At 37.8% G+C, this 22,796-nt stretch overlaps 1 protein-coding gene across 3 annotated transcripts in view; it reads left to right on the top strand.

The window, feature by feature from the left end:
- The window catches only part of ets1 (v-ets avian erythroblastosis virus E26 oncogene homolog 1), a 52,703-nt gene extending 42,263 nt beyond the window's left edge, over positions 1–10,440 (top strand). For all 3 annotated transcript variants that reach the window (XM_028464612.1, XM_028464613.1, XM_028464614.1), the window contains 4 exons: positions 281–526; positions 2,740–3,000; positions 9,032–9,150; positions 10,075–10,440. In XM_028464612.1, the coding sequence (XP_028320413.1) occupies positions 281–526; positions 2,740–3,000; positions 9,032–9,150; positions 10,075–10,290 (842 nt within the window). In that variant the 3' untranslated portion in view covers positions 10,291–10,440. The remainder of the gene's footprint in view (positions 1–280; positions 527–2,739; positions 3,001–9,031; positions 9,151–10,074) is intronic.
- The last annotated feature ends 12,356 nt before the right edge of the window (positions 10,441–22,796 follow it).

Below are 22,796 nucleotides of genomic sequence, written 5' to 3'. Positions count from 1 at the left end.
ATTCACATTTAAAGACAAAAACAAACTTTCAAGATACAATTTCGACATTTTTCCTTTCTCTTGGAGTAAAGGATCTTTGATTCATGGATCTATGAGGCATACACTATGATTTTATCTATTTACAAACTATCAGGGCTATCAGCTTTAAAGCCTTGTTGACTTATGCACTAACAATTTGCCAACATGTCACCAATTGGTGGAATAATGTCTGCACTCCTCTAATATTGATTTTCTTTTTTTGCTCTTGCTTGTCTCCACTCCTTGCCCTTGGTTCCTACAGGCTACGGTGTTGAGCATGCCCAGTGCGTGCCTCCGTCTGAGTTCACAGAACCAGGCTTCATCACAGAATCCTATCAAACGCTTCATTCCATCAGCTCAGAGGAACTGCTGACACTTAAGTATGAGAGTGAATACCCTCCTGCCATTCTTCGAGACACGGCCCTGGGCGCCATGCAGGGTGAATACTTCTCCATCAAGCAGGAGGTGGTGTCCCCCGACAACATGTGTGTTGGACGCCTCAGCAGAGGTGAGGGCTCATATGCGAACTATAAAAAAATATACACATTAAGGGAGTTCACTGCCCTATGAAGGCGTGTGTGTGTAGATGTTGACGGTTTGTGTGGGTGTCGCTGCATGCAATTTTGCTGAAGCTACTAGAATCTTGTGCCACATCTTTGTGCATGATATTTGGAGAAGAAAAGCAAGCTTTCTGCTTGGTCTGTGGTTAAAACGAGCCTGTCGTATATACGCTAGACTAGGTTAGGAAAACAAGCCAACAGTATTGTTTTTGTAGAGCAATACAGAAACCAAAGCCACAGCATGTTCTCTTCTTACCGCCGGTCCCTTATGTAAAACAATTCATGTGGTGTAGTCTTTTCTTTTCGTTTCTATTGGCCTCCTTTAACGACTTCTCGTGTACGTTCTTGTTAGCGAGATAGAGGTGTCATCCTTCTTCAGCAAGTTGGGAGTTTTCTCATGAAAATGTTTGCTTTTCCAAATGCACAAGCTTGTTTTTTTGTTTTTTTTCTCTCCCAGTGATAGTTTATAGTAGAATTAGCAGCACAGTTTACGTATAAAGTTTTAAAACTTGGGATTTAGTCTCCCAAATGTCCAGCTGAACAAGTAAACAGCATGCGCCATGGACATTATGGAAGCTTTCTTCCACGGGGCTTTTGGCATCTGCTTTCAAGGTTGTATGTTCAATCACATTGCAACTTGCATTCCACGCTTTTTTTTTTCCTCCAGCGTTTTGCTCTCCTAATGTGGGAAAGTATTCAGTAGCACAACTGATATCCATGTGTTGCATCATTTACACAAGCTAAAAATGTAGAGGTACGACATTGGCTGTCACCTGATAATGACTCACCACTGAAAGACTGCTCCTGTGTTAGGCGAGACCAAAAATAACTAATCAATATAAGATCGCTCTCTGTTTTTAATGCAAAAGTGTGGTGGTGAAAGTGCCCCATGGCATGAGATAAACCACGTGACAAACTCAAGGAGCCTTTAGATCAGTGGTTCTCAAACCTTTTTGTCTCAAATACCGCTTACTCTTTTTTTCTGAATCTAAGTACCCCCTTTGCCCGACGCTTTTAAAACTATTTAAAAACAACTATAGAGCATAATGATGGAATGAACGAGTCATAACCCACATTTTAAAGAATCTCATTTTGTAAATAAGTGAATGAAACAGTATTTAGTACGGTGGTTCCCAACCTTTTTTGGATCATCACCCCATTTTGATATCAAGAATTCCTGGCGACTCCGAAGACATTTTTTTTTTCTAGAATTAGTTTTTGATCATGTTTGAGCTCAAATAGAACATTTTTACTGCATTTTAGTTGAACTAGATTCACAAAGTGAAAGTATCAAAATACAATTGTTTTGTGTGGCTTTAATCTAAAATAAAAAATAAAATAAAAAAAATTCAAAAATCTATTTTAATTTTTGAAAAATTTCAGGCAAACTCCAGGCGACCCCACATGGGGTCCCGACCCCAAGGTTGAAAAACACTGATTTAGTGGCTTCTGAATAGATTTTCAGGTCATATCTTGCCTGGGGGGACCAAGACTAACACTTTATAGGTTAATTTTCCACTCTCTCTCTTTTTCAAGTACCCCCTGTAGTGCCATTGCATGCCTCTAGGGGTACACGTACCTGCATTTGAGAAACACTGCTTTAGAGCATCAAATTCTGCCCTCTCAAGAAAGTGAAAATGATAGAAAAAAAACATTAAACCTTTCATGAATTACTAACTAATTCAGTTGGCGATATCTCAGTCCCTCCAAATACAAAAAATTGAATTAAATCCACAATATTTGCAGGGCTCAGTTTTCCAGTTCTTAAATTCATTTTTAATTTCAAATTGTTGAAGGAACCCTCAATTTTTCCAAAATCTGGCAAATTTTCCTCAAAATATTCCCAAAATCAGGGAAATTTAAGTGAAGTTCCTGTAGGGACTGATATTATCATTTATATGTAATTTACCATTTACATGACCAAACCAGGGCAAATTCATGTTGAATTCGCTCTTTTTTCCCCACAAAAAAATATGTGGCCCACTTAAGGTCAAAGGTGAGTTTGACACCCCCGAGATAGACGGACGTGTGAAAAGATGCAGAACAAAAATTTGTTGTAGAGAATTTTTGAATCCAGTTTTTACTGGTCAGGAAATCAGGTTGTATTAAAGATGTACAACAATCCCTCCTCTTACCGTATCCTCCCATCATCCTCTCTCAGGGAAGCTCGGTGGCCAGGACTCCTTTGAGAGCATTGAGAGCTTTGAGAGCTGTGATCGACTAACCCAGTCATGGAGCAGCCAGTCTTCATTCAGCAGTCTGCAGCGAGTACCGTCGTACGACAGCTTTGACTCCGAGGACTACCCCACCGCCCTGCATGGCCACAAGCATAAGGGCACCTTCAAAGACTATGTGAGGGAACGCTCGGACCTCAGCAAAGATAAACCAGTCATCCCAGCAGCAGCACTGGCTGGATACACAGGTGAGTTGTCAGAGGGCATGATGTATACAGTTGGATTCACTGAGTGATAGGGTTGGGCGATTTTTTTCCTGAAAAAAATATCTGATTTTTAAAAGAAAAATTTGAGTTTCGATTTTTTTTTTTTTTTTTTTTTTTTAAATGCACTTAAAAATGACAGCAGACATCAGATATATTGTCAAAGGTGCAACTTCATTGCTGTGATTGCCCTCAAGAGTTAAAAGGCATAGAACAATCCCAAAATCAAAAGTAAATGTTGCTCTATCATTCAACAATTTCAAGCTTTAACCCAGGTTTAAGCAAAAGTGCAACAGCAACTTCACAGTAGCTTCAATTTTCTGATTAAGAAATCAGATTACTATATATTTTATAATATATAATATTACAATTTAAAAAAATAACTAACTCTTCCCTTAGCATCTCAGCATAGTGCGATTAAAAAATTAAACATGCCTGTGGCACACACACAGCCTACTCAAAGGGTAAACAAAGAGGGGGCTGGCTCACATCGGAATGCGAAAAAGTCCGAAAAAACTGTGGTGGGAAAAATAATACATATATATTTTTTAAACTCGAATTTGCCAAATAAAAATCGTTTTTATCTACAAATTCGATTAAATCGATTATTTGCCCAACTCTACTGAGTTTTTACAGATATCATTAAAGTGGCTCTAGTAATTCATTATTTGATTGATTGCCTGCATTCAGATATTTAACCAAATTTAAATTTTCTTCATTTCTGTCGGCAGGATTACATCAATAGTGGATTTAGACCTTACGCCATAAAATATCTCATTACATTTTGTAAGGGATCCAGAACAATAAACTAATCGAGAAATCCCTATCTCTTATCATTGGAGAAAATTCAAATCTTCATATTTTGGTTTTAATTGATCTTTGTGAAATCTGACTGAGTTATGTTAGAGTTATTTCATCTTGGATCAGATCCGGATTGGGCATTTCATTGCGATTTTTCTAAAAAAAAGAAAGAAAAAATGGGGGTCCCCTATACATTTGGACCTACTGTTTTGTTATTATTCTTTGGAATAGAAAAGAACCACAGATCAGGAACCACTCGTTCCAATGCCAGATTTATGCAGCGATAGACAGAATGCAATATAAAGAGGAGAAACCCAATTATGCTAGTTGACAGAGGGATGTGGTTAGGGCTATTTAAACTCATATTTTAATGGCTGGGCAGAGAAGAAAGAAATGATTGGCACACAGAAACAGTCCCTGTTCTGCCTAAACATCATCTACCAGTACTTAAAGTGCAAATGATGAGGAAGCTATCGCACAAGGAGGAGTGGTTGATGGAAAAACACCACCCAGCACCCCCCCCCCCCCCTTTTCCATGGCAGTTCAGGTTGTCGACTCCTTCTCTCTCTCTATTCCATAAACAAAGCAGAGGAAGGAGACAGGAAGGGCAAATATCAGCATAATTGGAGAAAATGGTTCAGGATCATCTAACCTCACTATACAACTAATCAAGTTGAGAAGTTTTATCCCTATTGTTAAATGCACAGATAGTGCTCGCCGACCCCAACACAAATGGGAAGCTGGTTCCACAAGAGGTCTTAAGGAAAGTAATGAAAGAATAGAATGGGATAGAATTACTAGTGCAACTACTAAGTGTAAAATTAACCGTTCTAAGGCCAGCTCATGTTCCCTTTCTCTAATAGTGGGGGAAAAGAAACTGCTGACTTGCAATAATGATATCTCAACATGCCCTGTTATTCCTGTGGGTTTTTCGAATCATCCATTAATAATACATCAATTTTATATGGCGCTTTTTTGGACACTCATAGTCGCTTTACAGAATTAAGGGATTATTCTTTCACTCCACACTTAGTGGTGGTAAGCTACTATTGTAGCCACAGCTGCCCTGGGGCAGACTGACGGAAGCGAGGCTGCCGTAGTGCGTCATCGGCCCCTCCAACCACCACAAACACTCACTCACACACTACATTCATACTAGGCAATGTGGGTGAAGTGCCTTGCTCAAGGACACAATGACAGATACCATCCATCCACCTACTAACCAGGCCCAGACCTGCTTAGCTTTCAAGATCAGGCAATGACAGGCTGGTATGACCACAAAGCAACGACTACTTGTTTCATATAACATTATAGACAGTCCCAAAATGTCGATGTTAAAAGATATATATTTTATGGCTTTTAAAGTTATTGTCTTAAACCAAAGGATAGTAAAATACTGGCATTTATGGTTTTTCTTTTTTAATTTTTAAGTTAAAAAACAACAACAAAAACACATAAAACCTCCTACTTTTACCTGCCAACACAGAGCTAAACAGTTTTTAAAAGCATTGGATTCCCAGTGAAGTCTACAGGCATGAGTGAGCGCCTCAGTCTGAGTGAGCCTTTCTTCTGTAGGGCTATAAGTGCAAACGCCCCTCGCAGAATGAAAGGAAATTCATTTGTATTGATGTTGGGAAGATGTTTCAATGTAAGTATAATTAAATAACGCGTAGAAGGACACAGTATAAAAGCCACTCTTGGACCATTAGGGGCTCGGGTGATCCCTGCAGCTTGTTTAGGCTGAAAATAATCAAAATGCAGATGGTATGTACGGTATGTAAGAGATCTAGAGACGAACATGGTGTTCATATCTTGTACCATTCATGTTTGGATTGTAATGTAAATCCAAGCTTTGGGAGCACAGGCTCCTCTTTCAATCCATTTGACTCCATTTACTACTTCAATCTGGGCTGATGACATGCATGGATCCATTTTTACGACATGACGGTACTCCAAAGAGCCTGTGTGAAAGCAGGGAAACCTAATGCATAGTAATTTACTGTATTCTCACTGAGGAGAAAAGCTCTCCTTTAAGCCCTTAAGGGGAAGATGAAAGACACCATAGTTACTCTTATTCCTTTACCAAAGGTGAAGGAAATCCAGAGCTGCTTCTTTTTTGCCCGTACCTAAGATACTAAAAGATTTGCTGAGTATTGAGGTAGTGATGTTCTTTTGTCTGTGCATCTTATCTATGCACCTACCTGGACACCTCAGGGGAAAAAAAATGGAAATAAACCGGTTGAAGGACACTCTGAAATGCAAGTAATGTGTCCTATCGACGTTGCCTTGTAGTCTCATTATGAGATGACGTGTGTTGAAGAAAGAACGCCTGATAACGCTGCAAAGAAATAACTGAAGGGCTCCAGTTTTCATGGCTGTGGTTTCCTGTGAGACTTTCAACTTCACACCTCATTGCACTATCGGGGAACCTCACTGCAAGCGCCCTCGCTATATATATATATATTTTTTTTATTTTTTTTCCATGATGCAAACACACTGTGGGTAAAGTGTAGTGAGCTAAGAAAATATTTAATAACTTAAGTTGCCGTAAAGTGCAAGATATTGGTTGAAAATAGCATTTTCAAATCTAAATATTAATTTCTTATGTCTGACATGGATCAAATATTTAATGCAGAGGTGTAAAGAGTACTGATATATTCTACTCAGGTAGAAGTACTGAAATTGTACACAAGTACAAGTAAATTATACATAAAATACTAAATAAGTAAAAAGTAGCTCAATTAAATAATACTCAAAGTAAAAAGGGAACACTTTATAATAACTATCTATTATAAGTAGTTAATAGATCATTAATAAACTGTCAGCAAATATTCAACAAGCAATTTATAACTATATATATATATATACACTATGCAATTAGATGGCCAATAGATCACTTACAAGTCGTTATTAATGAATTACATGTTAACTGTATGTTAATGATTTATAACTATACCTAATATATTATCGTAGTAATATATCATGAATAAGCGATGAGTAAACTACTTTCTAATGAGTTGTTAAGTGTCAGTTAAAACCTTATATACAGTACATTATTACCAATAGACTTTAGAATAACTTCCCAATAACGTATTTACTAATAGCTTATTCATGATCTATTACTAATTTATAAGGTATGGTGATAAATCATTGACATACAGTTTGTAAATTGTTAACGAACAGCTTGTCAGTGAACTATTGGTGATCGATAAGGCACAGTTATAAATCCTTAAACTGTTAGCAAATATTCAACAAGCAATTTACAACTGATTAACTAACAGTTTATTAATGATCTATTCACCACGTGTAACAAATAGTTTTTATAAAGCGTTACCAAGTAAAAGTTACTTTCACCTCCACGTTAATTGTTGGTAATAAATCCAGCCACGTATACAGTAAACATCTCATGTATAAACTTCAAAAGGAAGAGAACTAATCTTGCAAAATTGGAACTGAATTTATTTTCCAAAGTCATCTGTATGAAATAAAATGTTTGTGAAAATGTGCATGTAAATAACACCAATGAATTTAATTCAAAAATAATTATAAAAAAAAAATAAAAAATGATCAGGCTCTAAGTATACAGTAACTAAATGTATGAACTCTAAAACAGTGCCTTGCCAAATGTGCCATGTGGGTAATGACTTAAGAGGTAGAAACTCTAACAAGAACCATAGAAAATAGCGTTGATCAGAAACGACAAGACTAAGAAAATATGTTTCACAACGTCTGTTGATCATTTCAAAACAAAGAAATAATAATTTACTCAGTACTGTTTGCGTGTAGAAATGTAATGAATTATTTCACTTTTAAAACATACTATACAAGTGAAATTACTGATTTATAAATATACTTGAAAAACTACAAGTATCCATAAAAGCAACTTAATTACAGTCACGTGAGTACTTGTAATCAGTTGTTTTCCTGAAACTGTGCTATTTCAATGAAATCCATTGTGCATGAACATTGTAAGATGTTTCTTTTAGAGTGTGCCTCAGTTTGGCATGAGAGCGGGGCTTGGGGGGTGGGGGTGGTTGGGTGTGTGACCCTCATATGTGCTTGCTATTAGCAGTAGCAGACCTTTGGAATGCGTGCCGAAGCTTTCAATCCGAAAGAGAGACTAGTTTCCAAACGTTGAGCGGGGTTCGGTTATGATGCCCCTCCTTAAACCTTAGCATACGTTTTTTTTTTTTAGGGCTGTGAAATAACATTTTTAATGTTCTGCCCACACAAATGTTTCCCATCAAAGCTTCAGTTCGCCTTGTGTAATTGAGCGTTTGTTTTTTTTTTTTTTTTTTTTTTTTTTTTTGTGAAAGCTCTCGAGAGCGCTGACTTTACGTAGCTCGGGCTCTGCTGAGACGATGTGTTGCTGAGGCAGGTGTGAGTTCAACGCGCAAGCCTCAGAAATGAGTGGGTTTGTGTATGTGCTAGAAAAACCACAAGATTAAAGCGTGCTGCAGAGAATGTAGCACACACACACGCACACACACACACACGTGGACACTACAGTAATTCTCTTTGCTTTCACCTCTTATTAAACACTTGTAACGCTATTGAAAACATCTTTAAGCAGGTTGTTTGTAATGCATCGTCCCTGCCTTTGCTTTAGAAGCACAGTCTGTACTAATGCCCTAAATGTACTCTACTGACGCTAGTCTACAGCATTGTGACTTATTTTAATAAAATGATTTCATCAGTCTGAAACTCGTACAGAACGACTGCAAAAGGGCAGACAGCGGAAAACATGATGAATGGGGCCGTTGTATTTTGGGGCCATTAGGTTCCACTGCAGTATTTTTGGTTGTACGCAGATTAGAGCATTAATTCAAACTTTGAAATAATAATAAATCCATAGAATGAGCATTTAAAACCTCTTTTTTTATTGCACAAAAGACTTCTTTCTCCTTCGTCACAAACAGTTAGAGTCCCACGGACTGAAGTTAATGAGGCTTTTTGTTTTGTTATACTGTGCAAACACAGGTTGTGTTTAATAATAGCCATTCAGTCATTGAATATTACCAGATTATTTGAACAATTCAGGATCTTGAACTGATTAAAGACATTTCTGTGAACTGAATCTCTTCCCTCTGAGCTCACGCAGTAAAACCCTACACCCACCACATTCACATGCACATAGAAACAATATGTCAGAGCATTGTAAACACGCTTTCTATAAATGAACACCTCGTGTCTCTCTTCTCCATCTGCTCCGCAGGCAGCGGCCCCATCCAGCTGTGGCAATTTCTCCTGGAGCTGCTGACCGACAAGTCCTGCCAGTCCTTCATCAGCTGGACGGGCGACGGCTGGGAGTTTAAGCTTTCTGACCCAGATGAGGTGAGAGGTCGTGACCTCGCTGGTCACCAGCACACACACTGGGAGGTCCTAAGTAGTTAGCCAGATGAGCAAAATGTCTCTATTGGGGAGAAAGTGGTCACATTTTAAAAGATGCTTTTGTCTTGATTCTAGTTCTTATCGTTGTTTTATTTAGTTACATTTCTGTTTTTTGTTTTCTTTTTTTAAAAGTTAAATATCAAGTCAATAGGAATATTATATTAGAACAATACTTTAAGTTTTTCTGCATTAATTTTTCAATTGATTGCAATCACTCTAAACCAGAGATGGGCAACTTCTATCACAGTGGGGGCCACAAAAATGTGATTGTCTGATCCGAGGGCCACATTATCAACATTTGTGTCAGCATTTAGAAGAATGACCAATCTATTAATACAGGAAAAAACAAAGGGTTTTGTCCTTGTAGTTTTTTGTGTGGGTTTTCTTGGTATTTTAGACATTTTATACGTTTTTTAATTGATTTTGTAGATCTTCTTATCAATATGGCAAATTTTAGTTGCCTTTTTGTGTGTTTTACAAGTCGTTATGTGTGTTTTTGTTATATTTTTCTATTCTTGTTGTCATTTTGTGTTATTGAAGTCCTTTTGTATACAGTATGTTATAGTTTTTGTAGTCATTTTGTGTGTTTAAATGATTGTTTAGTGTGTCTTTGTCATTTTTTTGTTACTTTTTGTACTTTTCTTGACACTTTGTGCATTTCGCCATCGTGTTCTGTGTTTCTGGAGTTTTTTGCATTATGTTATTCTCAGAACCTCCAAGTTCATGAATTACAATTTTTTTTTGGGGGGTGCGCACAAAATTAGGTTGCAAATGTCTGCTCTAAACATTAGTTATAATGTGTATAATATTCAAACTGGAGTAATGTGCATGTAACTGATATTTTTTTCAATTCCTGTGCTGTTTCAGGTTGCTCGGAGGTGGGGCAAAAGAAAAAACAAGCCCAAGATGAATTACGAGAAGCTGAGTCGTGGCTTGCGTTACTACTACGACAAGAACATCATCCATAAAACATCTGGAAAACGCTACGTCTACCGTTTTGTCTGTGACTTAAAAAGCCTGCTGGGCTACACTCCTGAGGAGCTGCACGCAATGTTAGACGTAAAGCCCGACACGGACGAGTGAAATCAAGGACTGAGGTGGAAAGGGACAAAGGTTTAGGAGCCACGTGGACGGAGGCTCATGAAGTGGTCTTAACTGTTTGATAGAGTTGGTAAACCATTATTTTGGGGACCAAAAATGTTTTTAATTATTAAACAAATGCAGTCTTTGTCACCACTGTGCTCCTGTCTTTCCGACTAGAAGCCAAGAAAACCAGTATTCATACCCTGTTGCATTTGAGATGTGTGCATGAGTCAGTGTGTGTGTGTGTGTGGGTGGGATACATATTTTATATTATTTTCCGATGCAAAGGCAAATTAAGTGTAATCGGGCGGAGTTTATTTCAAAGGTTCAACTTCAGACAGGTTCTTTGCCAAAAGGTAGAAAAATCTAATTGAGCTGATAAAAGAGAACATGGTCCATTTTTTTTTTTTTTTTTTTTTTTTTTAAATGAAGCCAGTTTTTATGATCATAATTAGAAAAACTCAAAATATCAACGTAATGCTTTCAATGAAGAAGTCACAGATGGATTTATGCATTTGTGACGTGCTGTTTTGTACTCCTGGAGCCTTTTGCTGAAACGTGGTGATTCGTAATCAGACGAAGCAACGAACGCACACGAAGGCGTGAGGACTGAGATTACTCATACCAAGAGTTTCTCAACGACAGAAGTGATAGAAGTCGTTGGCTTTTGAAACTGACTCGTCTTGCTTGACGCTTTTGTTCCAGATGTGTGTTGTGGCTGCAAATCATGCGTTTTTTGCCAACTCTACCAGTATTAGCAAACTGTTGACTATCTATGTTGGGGAAATTCAGGATTAATTGGTGAGAAGAGTTGTTTAATGGGCTGATTAAGAAGCATCATTTGTCAGTTCACTGTCATTGAGTTATAAATGCTCGAGTACAGTATAGTTCTGTCTCCCCTAATGAGGCTCAAGTTATTTGGTAAATGGTGTAACAGGACAAAAGCTCAATATTGACTGTTTTTTTTTTTGTTGTTTTTTTTTGCCTTTATGTAGCACAATTTATTGGAATAAAAGCAGCTCCAGAATGCTGTGTTGGTAGAGGGAAGGAACGAGAAAAGTAAGGACTGTTGGATTGTTTATTGGAAGGTGACTGAGAGAAATCTTATAGGTTTGATGGGGAAAAGAGGAATGTGAGGTGAGCGGAGGTGAATTCTTTAGAGGTTTGTGTGCTACTTTTCTCCGAAAACACATTTCCCCAAATACAATTCCTCCTGTATTTGTGAAGTTTGATCTTAAAATATTGACTTCTTGGTTACTTGTAGGCACATTGGCAGCACTTTCCTCCCAGCACCGGGAACAGTGGCTGTACACTGGCCTTATGGGAAATGCCAAAGTAGAATACAATATTATTGTTTACAGTGGCTGAATGTTACCCATTTGAATGAAAATAGCTTTTGAGATGTCTATTTGTACAGATTGTATTTCATATCGCTTTATTGAGAGCCAGATTACACAAACAAAAGGAGTGAAAAAGCAGGAATAATAACCAAAAGTCATGTGAGGTCTTTAACTGCAGTGTTCCGGGTGTCCACAGCGGTTGAAGACGGGAACCATGAACCTCTTTAGTGTTTTTTTTTTTTTTTTTTTTTTCAAAAAGTGTTCTCTTTTTCCAATGTTCTATCATTTGAAAAGCACACAGCTTCAAGACAAAGATAAATGCCTTTTACTAATTTAGGTTTGAGAGCGCAGGAAATAGATGCTGTATATGTTCGTGTGACCGATATCAAAATTGTAGTGGCTGAACACTGACTGTTCTAAATATTCCTAATTAAAAATAGAGAACTAGATCTTGAATAAATGGATTAGTTATAAGCTGCACTGTATGGTCATATACATTTCTACTTTTTATGCTGATTCCAAACAGTTTTGTTTTTTTTAATTATTTTTATTTGTTTACTGTTAAAGCAATCCTCCCAGTTTCGAATTCCCCATCACAGTTTTGTTTGATTATATGAGTTAAAATGTTCACCTTTATTATTATTTTTTCAGGAAACCATATTGTTGGTAAATGTCAGAGACTACAATCTACTGCAGGTTTTATGCGTTAATGAATCCTTGTCAGGCAAGTGTATATAGACCAATATTTTGAGGCATATGCATATCTCCTAATGGATTTAGAAGGAAAACTATTTCACTGTCGTTTTTTTTTTTTTCTATATTATATAGTGTCGTTATTTTTGTTATGAGATTTTTTTTTTTTTTATTGTATTAAGTTCACAAACATTTGAATATTTTTCAATAATTTATATTTTATAAATGGCAAGCAATGCAGACAGCTGGTGCTTTCATGGGAATTTTAAGGTAGCGTGGGACAAAAAATGTAGCGTCTGAGTTGTTTTTTTTTTTTTTTTTTCGTTTTTTTTTTGTTCGTTATGGTTTTGTAATTCTCAGTTGTTTTTTTATATAGAAAATGGACCTGTCTGCTAGAGGAACAAAAGGCTGATGCTGGCCCATCAATGATTTCTGCTGGAAAGGTTTTTATAAACTGTAGCTTCTATTTCTAAAATGTACTTAATGTACTTCAAAATGTTATAAATATATGTGAAAAATTCAGCAATGTGTGTCGTGTTGCTTTTGTGTATTACTTTATTCTGTGGCTATATATGCTGATATGAAAATGGTCACATAGCTGCACCTGCTGCAATGTTACCAATCGTGTTGGAGCTTTGTGGAGTAGTGGGCCCAAACCACCTTATTAGAGTCATAATGTAAAGCAATCTATACTCAATACAGGGAAATTGATCTTGAGAATGTGATCAAATTCCCATTATTGTGAGACTTATTTGGCTTTTGACTAATTAAGACTATTTTGAACGGACTTGGAAGTCGTTCTAGCGAATAGTAGAGAAATTGTTCATTTGTCCATACGCTCAGTATGGTTGTGCACACTAGCTTAGCTCTTCCTTGCACTGCACTTTTCTGAACTTTTAGACCTAGATGTTAATCCACAGTACATGAATAGTGATTACAGATACTGGAATACAAGATGGGAACGGTACATGAAAACCAGTACGCTCAATGAAAGACGCCAGAGTGAGGTTAGCAAAGAAGAGGAAATATAATAAATATAGGGGCACCAAAGAAATACAACAAGGCCTCCATTTCAGAGACACTCAAAAACTAAATAAAAATACTTCCTTTCTTGGTCCGTATGACTGACGATGTACACCAAGAAGTGGAGGCTAAGATCACTTCAGGTGGCATACACTGAAACACAGGAAATGCATGCACAAAAAACACTTTCAGATTTATAAATGTCCTATGCCTGTTTCCGTTTATAAATCACAACCAACTTTAAAGAGTAACTAAGCCCCAAACTGAATAAATATATATTTAGGTATTAAGTAGTGCTGTTGATTGATTCTAGTCCAACTTTTAACATTTTAGTAAAAGTCTTTAAATTTTGCATATTGGCTGAGACGGATTATTTGGATTGCCACGCGTCATGAACTTTCACTGTTGGCCCCGCCCCTGCTATGAAAGCTGGGAGGAGGGTTTCCTTTAATCACATCCCTCAGTGAGCATTGATTGACGGTTCTAATCAGGAACTCCACTCTTCAGCGTTGACATTTTTGACTCTGTGCTTCTATAAAGAGCAGATTATGGTCTAATCAGAGGGTTTATCAAGCTAAGTGTGTGCAGTCCTGTCTGTCTCTGCGTGTGCGCAGACGTTCTTTTCGCATGTGTGCATCGTCGTATGTGTGTATAAGCGACATTCCAGCCTCTGCTCAGCCATGAATAGAGGCGCGTACATTTCACTTAAAGGGCCCATGTTAAGCTAAATCGACATTTCTGTGCGTTAAACATGATAAAAGTTCTATTTGGGCTTCATACACATGCCCAAATAGTTTTTTTCATTGATTCCCTTGGTCGTTAGTTAGAGGGTGATTTGCTCCTTTCTTTCTGCAGGGTGAGCCCAAACACCTCGCTCCAATTTGATGACGCGTTCCCACTTTGATGACTAATTAGACTCAGCACTGAGCTGGAGAAGCCGTACCTCTAGGAAGCTCTCAGCCATGATTGACATGTAAACAGACACGCCTACAATTTTGAGCATGTCAGCATCCTTCACGCAGTGCTATGTATGTATTTTCTACAGTTTATGTATGTACCGGTGAATGCCCCGCCCCCACGCTCTGTCTCGTGTTTATAAAGCAGCATGAGCTCTGCTACAGAGTGGGTGGGAGGAGGGCGGGCCGTCCTCTGATCCTAAGTCACCGTGCGGGGAGGATGAAGTCAGTGTCCCGTCTATAGACACGCCCACTCGTGCATATGCATAAGTAGGCCACAAATCAACCTGTTTGTGTAAAGTTGCTCAGAAAGTGACTTTTCAGAGGCTAAAACTCTGGAAAACAGGCGAGTTGAGAAAATAAACCTCAAATGGAAGATGATGGTGAAAAATAGAAAGATATGGGACCTTTAATGTGAGGTGGAGGTGTTCATTGTTGAGGTGAACACATGCAGGTGAGTGTAATTTGGTGGGCACTGTGGCACACAAATGTCAGAAAGGCAGAAGATCATTGCGTTGACTGTGGCTGAGGTGAAAAAGAAATGGTCGTATTGTTCTCCATAGGAAGAGTGTCTCTGCAACAAGTGGGAAAAGGGCGGAGCTCACCCCAACAGACAAAAAGCTGAGGAGATCATTGGGGGAATCGTTCTGTGAGGGGGACACAGGTGCTCCAAATGTGCCAGAACTTTACAAAGTTTCACTCTATCTGCGCTGGCTTGAACAGTTGCAAAATCAACAACTTTTCATTTAGACTCATTCCTGCATGATTGTCTAAACATATTTTTCCATTAACCAGTGCAGGTTTTAAGCTAGCAGCATCTTCTAGGCTGAGCACAAATTTTCTGTTGGGTAATAATTTTATCAGACACAAAATCTGTTTATTTTATTCTGTATAAGCATGACGTAGGCAAGTAAAGTTTAGTGTGACTGAAAATGAGCAGTCAAGGTCATCCACAGAGCTGGGGTCATAAATTATAAGTCTGTCAAACGGAATCAATATACTGTATTTCTACATATTGGTTTATAACTCCTTACTCAGTGTACAGTTCTCTATATTAGAGACATACTCCAATAGTCAAGTTATGTTGCTGCTTCAATGGTATGCTGAATATACTGTATGTGACCTTTGGTGTGTTGTAGTTGTAACAAGGGTCCTCTGATTAGGTGACAGAAAATGTAACTGACACTTTAGGGCTCATTCATGTGCTTGTAGCCCCTCATATAAATTCCAATGTATGTAGATGTGAATTCCATGCAGACTTGTAGCCGTCTGCTCCTCACATCACAGCACTTTGGTCCAGCTAGACGAAATGAATAAACATGTAGGCCCATCTAAAATATCCACAAGAACACATATCAGGTTTTTATTGGTGTTTTGCATTGAATGTACTTGTGTTATACTTGCCTAATATATCTTAACTTAATGCAAGTTTAGCACTTCTCCTCCGACTTGGTGACGTTTTGTTAGCGGTACCAGTTTTAGTGACATTTAGACCTTGTCATCTAGTCGAATCAAATAGGTTTTCCTGACTAATTGTTAACTTTCAAGCCATTGTGTTCACTCGGTGCTTCATATATCCCAACAATGGTCATGAGAAGTGGAAAGTTGGTTGTGCTCTTTTAGATTTCCAATCCTCACTAAGATAGGTATGTATACATGCACAAAAGGTGCTAGCTTACTCACATTAGACATTACAAAAGTCTTTACAGGCCTGATAGAGCTGTCTTCTTTCAAACTCGAGCCGTGTTATCCCGTTGGATCAGTCCGTAGCGTTTCTGGCAAAAGGGCAGTCTGAGGTTACCCAGGTGGTTCCTCTCCTGTTCCACCTCCCTCCCTCTGCCTGGACTTATGATCCAGAGCAGATGCAATCGCTCAGCAGGTTTTAAAATACTTCACCAGACTGTGCATGTTCCAACAAAAGGAAAAGTAAAATCCCATTAACACCATACAGCTCAAATTTGCCAGCTTTTTTCCATAACTAAGCACGGATACAAAACGTCCTTACTGTATCTCATTATTATATACGACATGCGCTCATGTGGGGGGACTGATTATTGAAACTTATGAATAAAAAGTGAACATATAAACATTTTAACAGCTTACTGTTGCATTTAAATTATAATGTCTTCCTGCTCTGATAAAGATTACCTATTCATGTTTAAACGCCTTTAAAAAATTGCTCTGTGGCTGATTTGGCAGATTTTAAACAGCAATATCTATTTTAAGGGTTGTATATGTCTCATCCATTTGGTAATTGGTGGTATGACATGAAAGATTAGTGTATTAAGAAGTATATCAAGATGTCTCTTAGTAGACAGCTACAGTAGTAGAGGTTTTTGTACCGGTGAGTTTTAAATAAAATACTATCACATATTAAAAAAATCCCCATGGCAAGGTTTTTCTCTAATAATAAATATGGCTAATGTTCTCTTTAAGATACCCTACTGCCATGCTGTAAATGGGACCTGAGCTGGCAACGCTTGCACCATTAACTGCAGAGCTCTCTATTCAAGCACTCTATCCAGTATTGTGGTGCAACCAAACATGTATGTGTATTTATGGTTTTTAGTACTTTGCTTTAGTGCATACTTCTATCCTGCTAGTCTACTAGTCTTTTAAAACCAACCTTCAAGGGCTGTCAGAGAAGAGATTTAGTGTTGCATTGCACAGTATATTGTGTCAGCCACTTATCTTCCCACAATCATCAAACATAATGTGTGTTCTAATGAGGAGTGCTAATGACAAACATGTTATATTAATGGAGTGAAATGACAAGAGTGCCTCTTGAAGCAAACTAGAGTTTGTTTAATGTATCCATGTGTCACAAGGCTCTAATAGTCTAATAATAACAAATCCTGCCTTACTGGAAAATTTGTATTAATGGATTGAGGTCTAAAATACGTGTCAGATTCACCCAGCCTTGCACCAAGTTATTAGAACTTATTTCCATGATAAAGGCGAATAACAAAAACCTCTTTCTTTACTCAATGCTTTTCAAAGGTGCACGCTGTCTGCTTTAACTTGTTTAAAGTCCTAATAACCATCATAGCAAAAAGGCGTCAAAACCCGTGCCAAACCATTATGAAATTGGTTTGGCACAGGTTTTTACTTACCTAGTTGGCATCTGCGCAAAAATGTTAATTTTTAATTCCTTTAACAGCTTTTTGTTGGTATCTATTAATGTTTTGTCTGTCTTTGTGTTGCTTCAAATCTGTCTTATCAGCATAGTCAGGAAATGACTTTGGGGTGATACTAGTGTAGGTTGTATAAAAAAGTAAAACGTGGTTTGAGAGACATTTAAACCACACATAAGAATTGAACACAAGGTACTGTGTACACCAGGGGTCACCAACACGGTGCCCGCGAGCACCAGGTAGCCGGCCTGGACCATGTGAGGTGCCCTCAAGAATCTAGTCACCAATAAACTTTGTCTAAAAATCTGATTTAATTTCCAGGGTTCAAACTCACAAAGACAAATACAGATGACAGATGTAGTTAATACTTAGTAGAATTACATATTGCTACACCTCATAATGTTTTAGTATTAAATTAACCATCATTAAATGTTTATTGCCACTGAAACATTGTGACGAATTTGTTTAAGTCCTGCAGATTTGGTGTATGGGTTGTGGTATGTTCTATAATATATATATATATATATATATATATATATATATATATATATATAATATATGTATATAAATATATGTATACATATATATATATATATATATATATATATATATATATATATATATATATATATATATATATATATAAATATATGTATACATATAGTATTTTATATAGTATTTTTTTTTTTTTTCAACATTTTACAAATGCTACATGTTATACGATTGGTTAAAAATGGTTTTAGTAGCTAGTAAAATAGGTCACCGTGCAGGGATGAGGAAGTCAGTGTCCCGTCTATAGACACGCCCACTCATGAATATGCAGCAAGTGTGTTTGTGTGGAGTTGCTCAGAAAGTGACTTTTTAGAGGCTAAAAACAGATCAGTTTGGGAAAATAAACCTCAAATACTATGTTTTTGGGCTTTTTAGAACAAATGAAGATGGGTGAAAAATAGCATGATATGGGACCTTTAAGTCAAAAGAGGAGGAGAAGAGAGAAAGAGAATATAGGACAGGCTGCACACACTGCGACATTGAGGGACATGGTTAAAAATTCACATTTGAATAAATGTCAGTAAAGATAGAGAACTTAATTGAACTGAATGCACAGGCCAGATGTCATTACTGCCAACGGCATCTTTGACTCTACCTGTAACAGGCTGTGCTTTAAAGATTTAGGATCTAATAGACATTCTGTTTGAGTTAGAACAGGCTGATAAGTATGTTCTCGTACCAAAATGAATGACCTTTTTTATCAAAAGTGAACCTCTGTGACGCACAAGAGGCCAAATCACTGGTTCCATTACGCAGAAGAGTTGTGAAATAAGACAAATGTGTCCCCGAGGACTCTGATGGCTCAGTTTAAGACACATTCTCTTGTCCTATTGTCCTTCACAGGTCAATGTATGCTTCAATGGTGTCAAGGGATTTTCAAAAGAGATATCCACCAAGTCTTTTAAAATCCGGCTCATCTGACAAGTTTTGTTATAAAAGGTAGTAAAACTTTCTCTTGACTTCTAGTGGCATTCAAATTATTAGGTTGAGGAGGATAAATTCAGGCTGGGAAGGTTTCTTCTGTTTGCATTATATGACTTTATAAAGCACCAACTTAAATAATTATCATTTTATAAGTACCTTGATGACTTTGATATTTTTTTCCACACTTACTATAGGATTGTTTGGGTATCATACTGTGGATGAAAACATTTTGGATTAATTTAGGGTAAATAATAATTGATTGAGCCAGGAAAGACTCTCGTTCTGTGAATATACCATAACAGTCTAATTTTACAAATGAAATGCTACTTTGGTTAAGTTCTGCATTCACTTTGATTGACAGTCTCAAAAACAGGAAGTTGAAGCTTATTGGCTGTGCGATCACGGCGCACGTTTCCATGTGTATAGGGGTCTATAGGACGAAGGAGGGACTTATATACATTAATGTATATGAATGACCACCAGCAGTGGACCATAGTAAAAGACCAGTAAGGTATTTTTTGCATTTCAAAAGAATCATACATAAACATATATTTTTCCAGATATCAGCTTTAATCTTTTAGAAATGTCTAGTAGTTTACTGAGGTACTGTACAAAGTATAATTTCATAAATAAAATCATTTTGTGCAGCGAGTAAGATATGCTGTTTCATTATAAATGAACTATAATTGAGTGGTAACTCTTAACGGAATGAGCTGATTACTTATTTTCTACTCTTCCACGTACATTGTGGCGTTTTTGTAGACAATTCTTTTTGAAAGACTCATTGGGAGAATGGTAATATATTCAGGACCTGAACAATTGATAATGGTGGAAAAAGTGTTGTTTTTCACTTTTTGAAAGTCTTATCGTACACACGTGCACACACTTTACCTCTCCTGCCCCCGCTTTTCTCATCTCCGTTGCATTGTTGTGTCTGAGATGTGTTGAACCTCATGTCTTGGTGGTGCAGTGACTGTATTATCCTGGCTTATAAGGGCAGACACGGGCCATCCCCGGTCTTGGCTTGTAATTTGCATTTTTATTGCCATTGTCACATCCTCAGTTATTACACCATTGACTTCCAGAGCAACCCTTGCACCTACCGGCATCACCTTGCTATCTAACCTGAAATGAAGGAGCCTCCTGGCCCCTGGATCTACATTGGCTAAAGCTCCAGTACCAGTCGACCTGGCATTCTGGGACGGAAATGAAGTGTCCTCTCATGTTAATGTGGACTTTCCATTAGGAAAGATGATTGATTTGTGCTGTGCTGTTGCAGTGAATAGGCAATAGCCTGGCACAATAAAAGAAAGCGACGCAGCATTGTGTGCAGGTGAGGCTCTATGTGAACCAGAGTGTGACTGTATCAAAGTGCTGATGATAAAGGGCCGGAGAGAGGGAGTTACTTTGGTGATAGAGAGAAAGAAAGATGAGGGACGGAATGGAAAGTTGAATGCTGGAGGCTGAAGGTTAGAGGGTGAATGGAAGCAAAGGAGTGGTTAAGGGTGGGAAGAGTCTCAGAGACGAGAGGTGGAGAATGACAAAGGTGAAGATGCATGTGTGAATTAATTTCAAATGTCTTCAAACTCGATGAAAGAATCCGGCTGAAAATAAAACAAGTCCCGAGGTCAGCGCTCTTGAAAAGTCAATTTCTTAGGCTTCTTTTTGTGAGGCAGCAGAATAGTCTTTTGAAAGCCAATGTATTTATGAAATTTATAGTGTCTACATGCATAGCTGGAGCCTTTAGAACATTATCATCTTGTACAAGCACCAAGAGGCAGAGAGAGTTCAGCTGGATTTGAACAGGCTTTGGTCACTGTCCAGTTGAACAAGCAAATGTTTTTGCTTTTCTTTTGCTCGCTGTCAAGTGGGATTCAGCAACTTTCCCAGGCCATCTGCACCAACACCCACATATGTATCTTCATCCAATAGGGGTGCTTCTTTCATCTTGAATACTAGTGGGTGCCGCGTGATGATTGGCCGCATGGGCCAGGGCCCAGAATGGGAAGGTTGAGTCCTGAGAATTTTCCGAAACACTCTCTGCAGTGTGTTAGCTTTCGCCAACATCTGCTTCCAATCACTGTTAGTGAAAAGACCACTTTTCTTTGTCCGCTCTGTAGGTTAGATACACACACACACACACACACACACGCACACACACACACACACACACACGCACACAAGCACACAGATGCATCCATGGTAACTCACACACTACATGCAACCAATCAAATCCTTTCTGTTAGTTATTTATTCAAGTTTAAATGGATTTAATGTTTCAACATATTGTTTTGAACTCTAGGATCAAAAATCACATGCATATGCAGCATATGTTGACACTTGACAGCAAACCGTATTTCATTACCAAGCATAAACTGCATATACTTCTTTTTTTTTCTTCTCTTCTCTTTGCTCACACAGACACATAAACGCCTTGAATGTCCAACTAACTTGCTGACTTCAGCACCCGACTCATGAGAAACTAGTGCTAAAGGTCATACTTCTTGACCACTGCTGTTAGTTTTTCCCGTTTCATCTGACTTTCTCTCTTTCACTGCTTGGCACTTCTGTGTGGCCAATTCTTAAGTTGCCGTTTGCGTGACTTTCAACCACAACAAGTCAACAAACGGCTGAAAAGCCTGCTTATTATAGCAGGTACTTTCCACACATATTCAGAAGTAAGCACGGTGATTCACTAAAGCCAAAGAGAAACACACAAAGAAAGCAGCAGTCAGTCCAGATCTTTGAACAAGCTTGCTAATAGTGCGGCTCTCTATGTTGTCTCCAGCAGCAAATGGCTTAATAGTCTTCCCAACGGCTAAACTGTCATGGGAGAAAAACATTTGGCGGTTATGAGGCTGGTCAAGTCCATTTTAGATGTTATTACAAACCGTTTTGTGCTTCAGCTGGACTTAATTGCAGAACAGTCTTTAGAAAAACCTAATCTGTTTCCATTTTTAGAAGAAAAAGACAGACAAAATCACTAACATCTATAGATTATTACGTTCTAAATATCAAAGTTCTTCTGCAGAACATACTGTATATCCATTTTGAAAGCAAAAAAATACTTTCACTGGAGATCATCTGCATTGAATATACTGTAGTGGATGCTACTGTTGGTCTTTGACCCTGAACATCAATTGGCTTAATGCTGCTCCTGCTGTGTAAAGCCTAATTTACAGCTGAGGAGCACTGCCTGTTTCACAAAAGTAATCCTGGATCACAGGGAACCAGTCAATCTTTGAAATGCCATTGCAAATATACTATTATTATTAGGACAACCTGTTGTTATTCTGCTTCTCTCTTCCTCTTCTTCTTCTTCTTCTTCTTCTTCTTCTTCTTCTTCTTCTTCTTCTTCTTCTTCTTCTTCTTCTTCTTCTTCTTCTTCTTCTTCTTTTCTTCTTCTTCTTCTTCTGTAGGAAGTCCTACATTCCTTGCCATTACCAGATTTTGCTACAAAAACAGGCCAAAACTAACATTTCTTCCAAGCCTATAGTGTGTGAATAATCATTTTACCATGATCAGGATCATTGCTAATATCTGGCAAAGATTTGGCACTTGTGTTTTTAATTTTTTTTGTAGGGATGTCCCAATACAACTTTTTCATTTCCGATATGATACCAACATTGCAGCCTTGCGTATCGGCCGATACCGATATCGATCCGATATTAGCATGAATCATACATACTTAAAAAAAAAAAAAACAAAAAAATAAATAAAAATTGGAAAATCCAGAAATTTGAATCCGATATCCGATATTTGTTTACAGGCTAATATCGATATCGGATCGGGACACCCCTACTTTTAATGATGTAAAGCACATCTAATTGGCTTGTGTAAGAAATTTGCTTCGCAGATGAATTTGCCTTTTCTTTCCTTTTAAA

This window comes from Gouania willdenowi, chromosome 13, assembly GCF_900634775.1.
Source record: "Gouania willdenowi chromosome 13, fGouWil2.1, whole genome shotgun sequence".
In the NCBI taxonomy this organism is placed as follows: domain Eukaryota; kingdom Metazoa; phylum Chordata; class Actinopteri; order Blenniiformes; family Gobiesocidae; genus Gouania; species Gouania willdenowi.
This window is presented reverse-complemented; position numbering and strand designations above follow the sequence as displayed.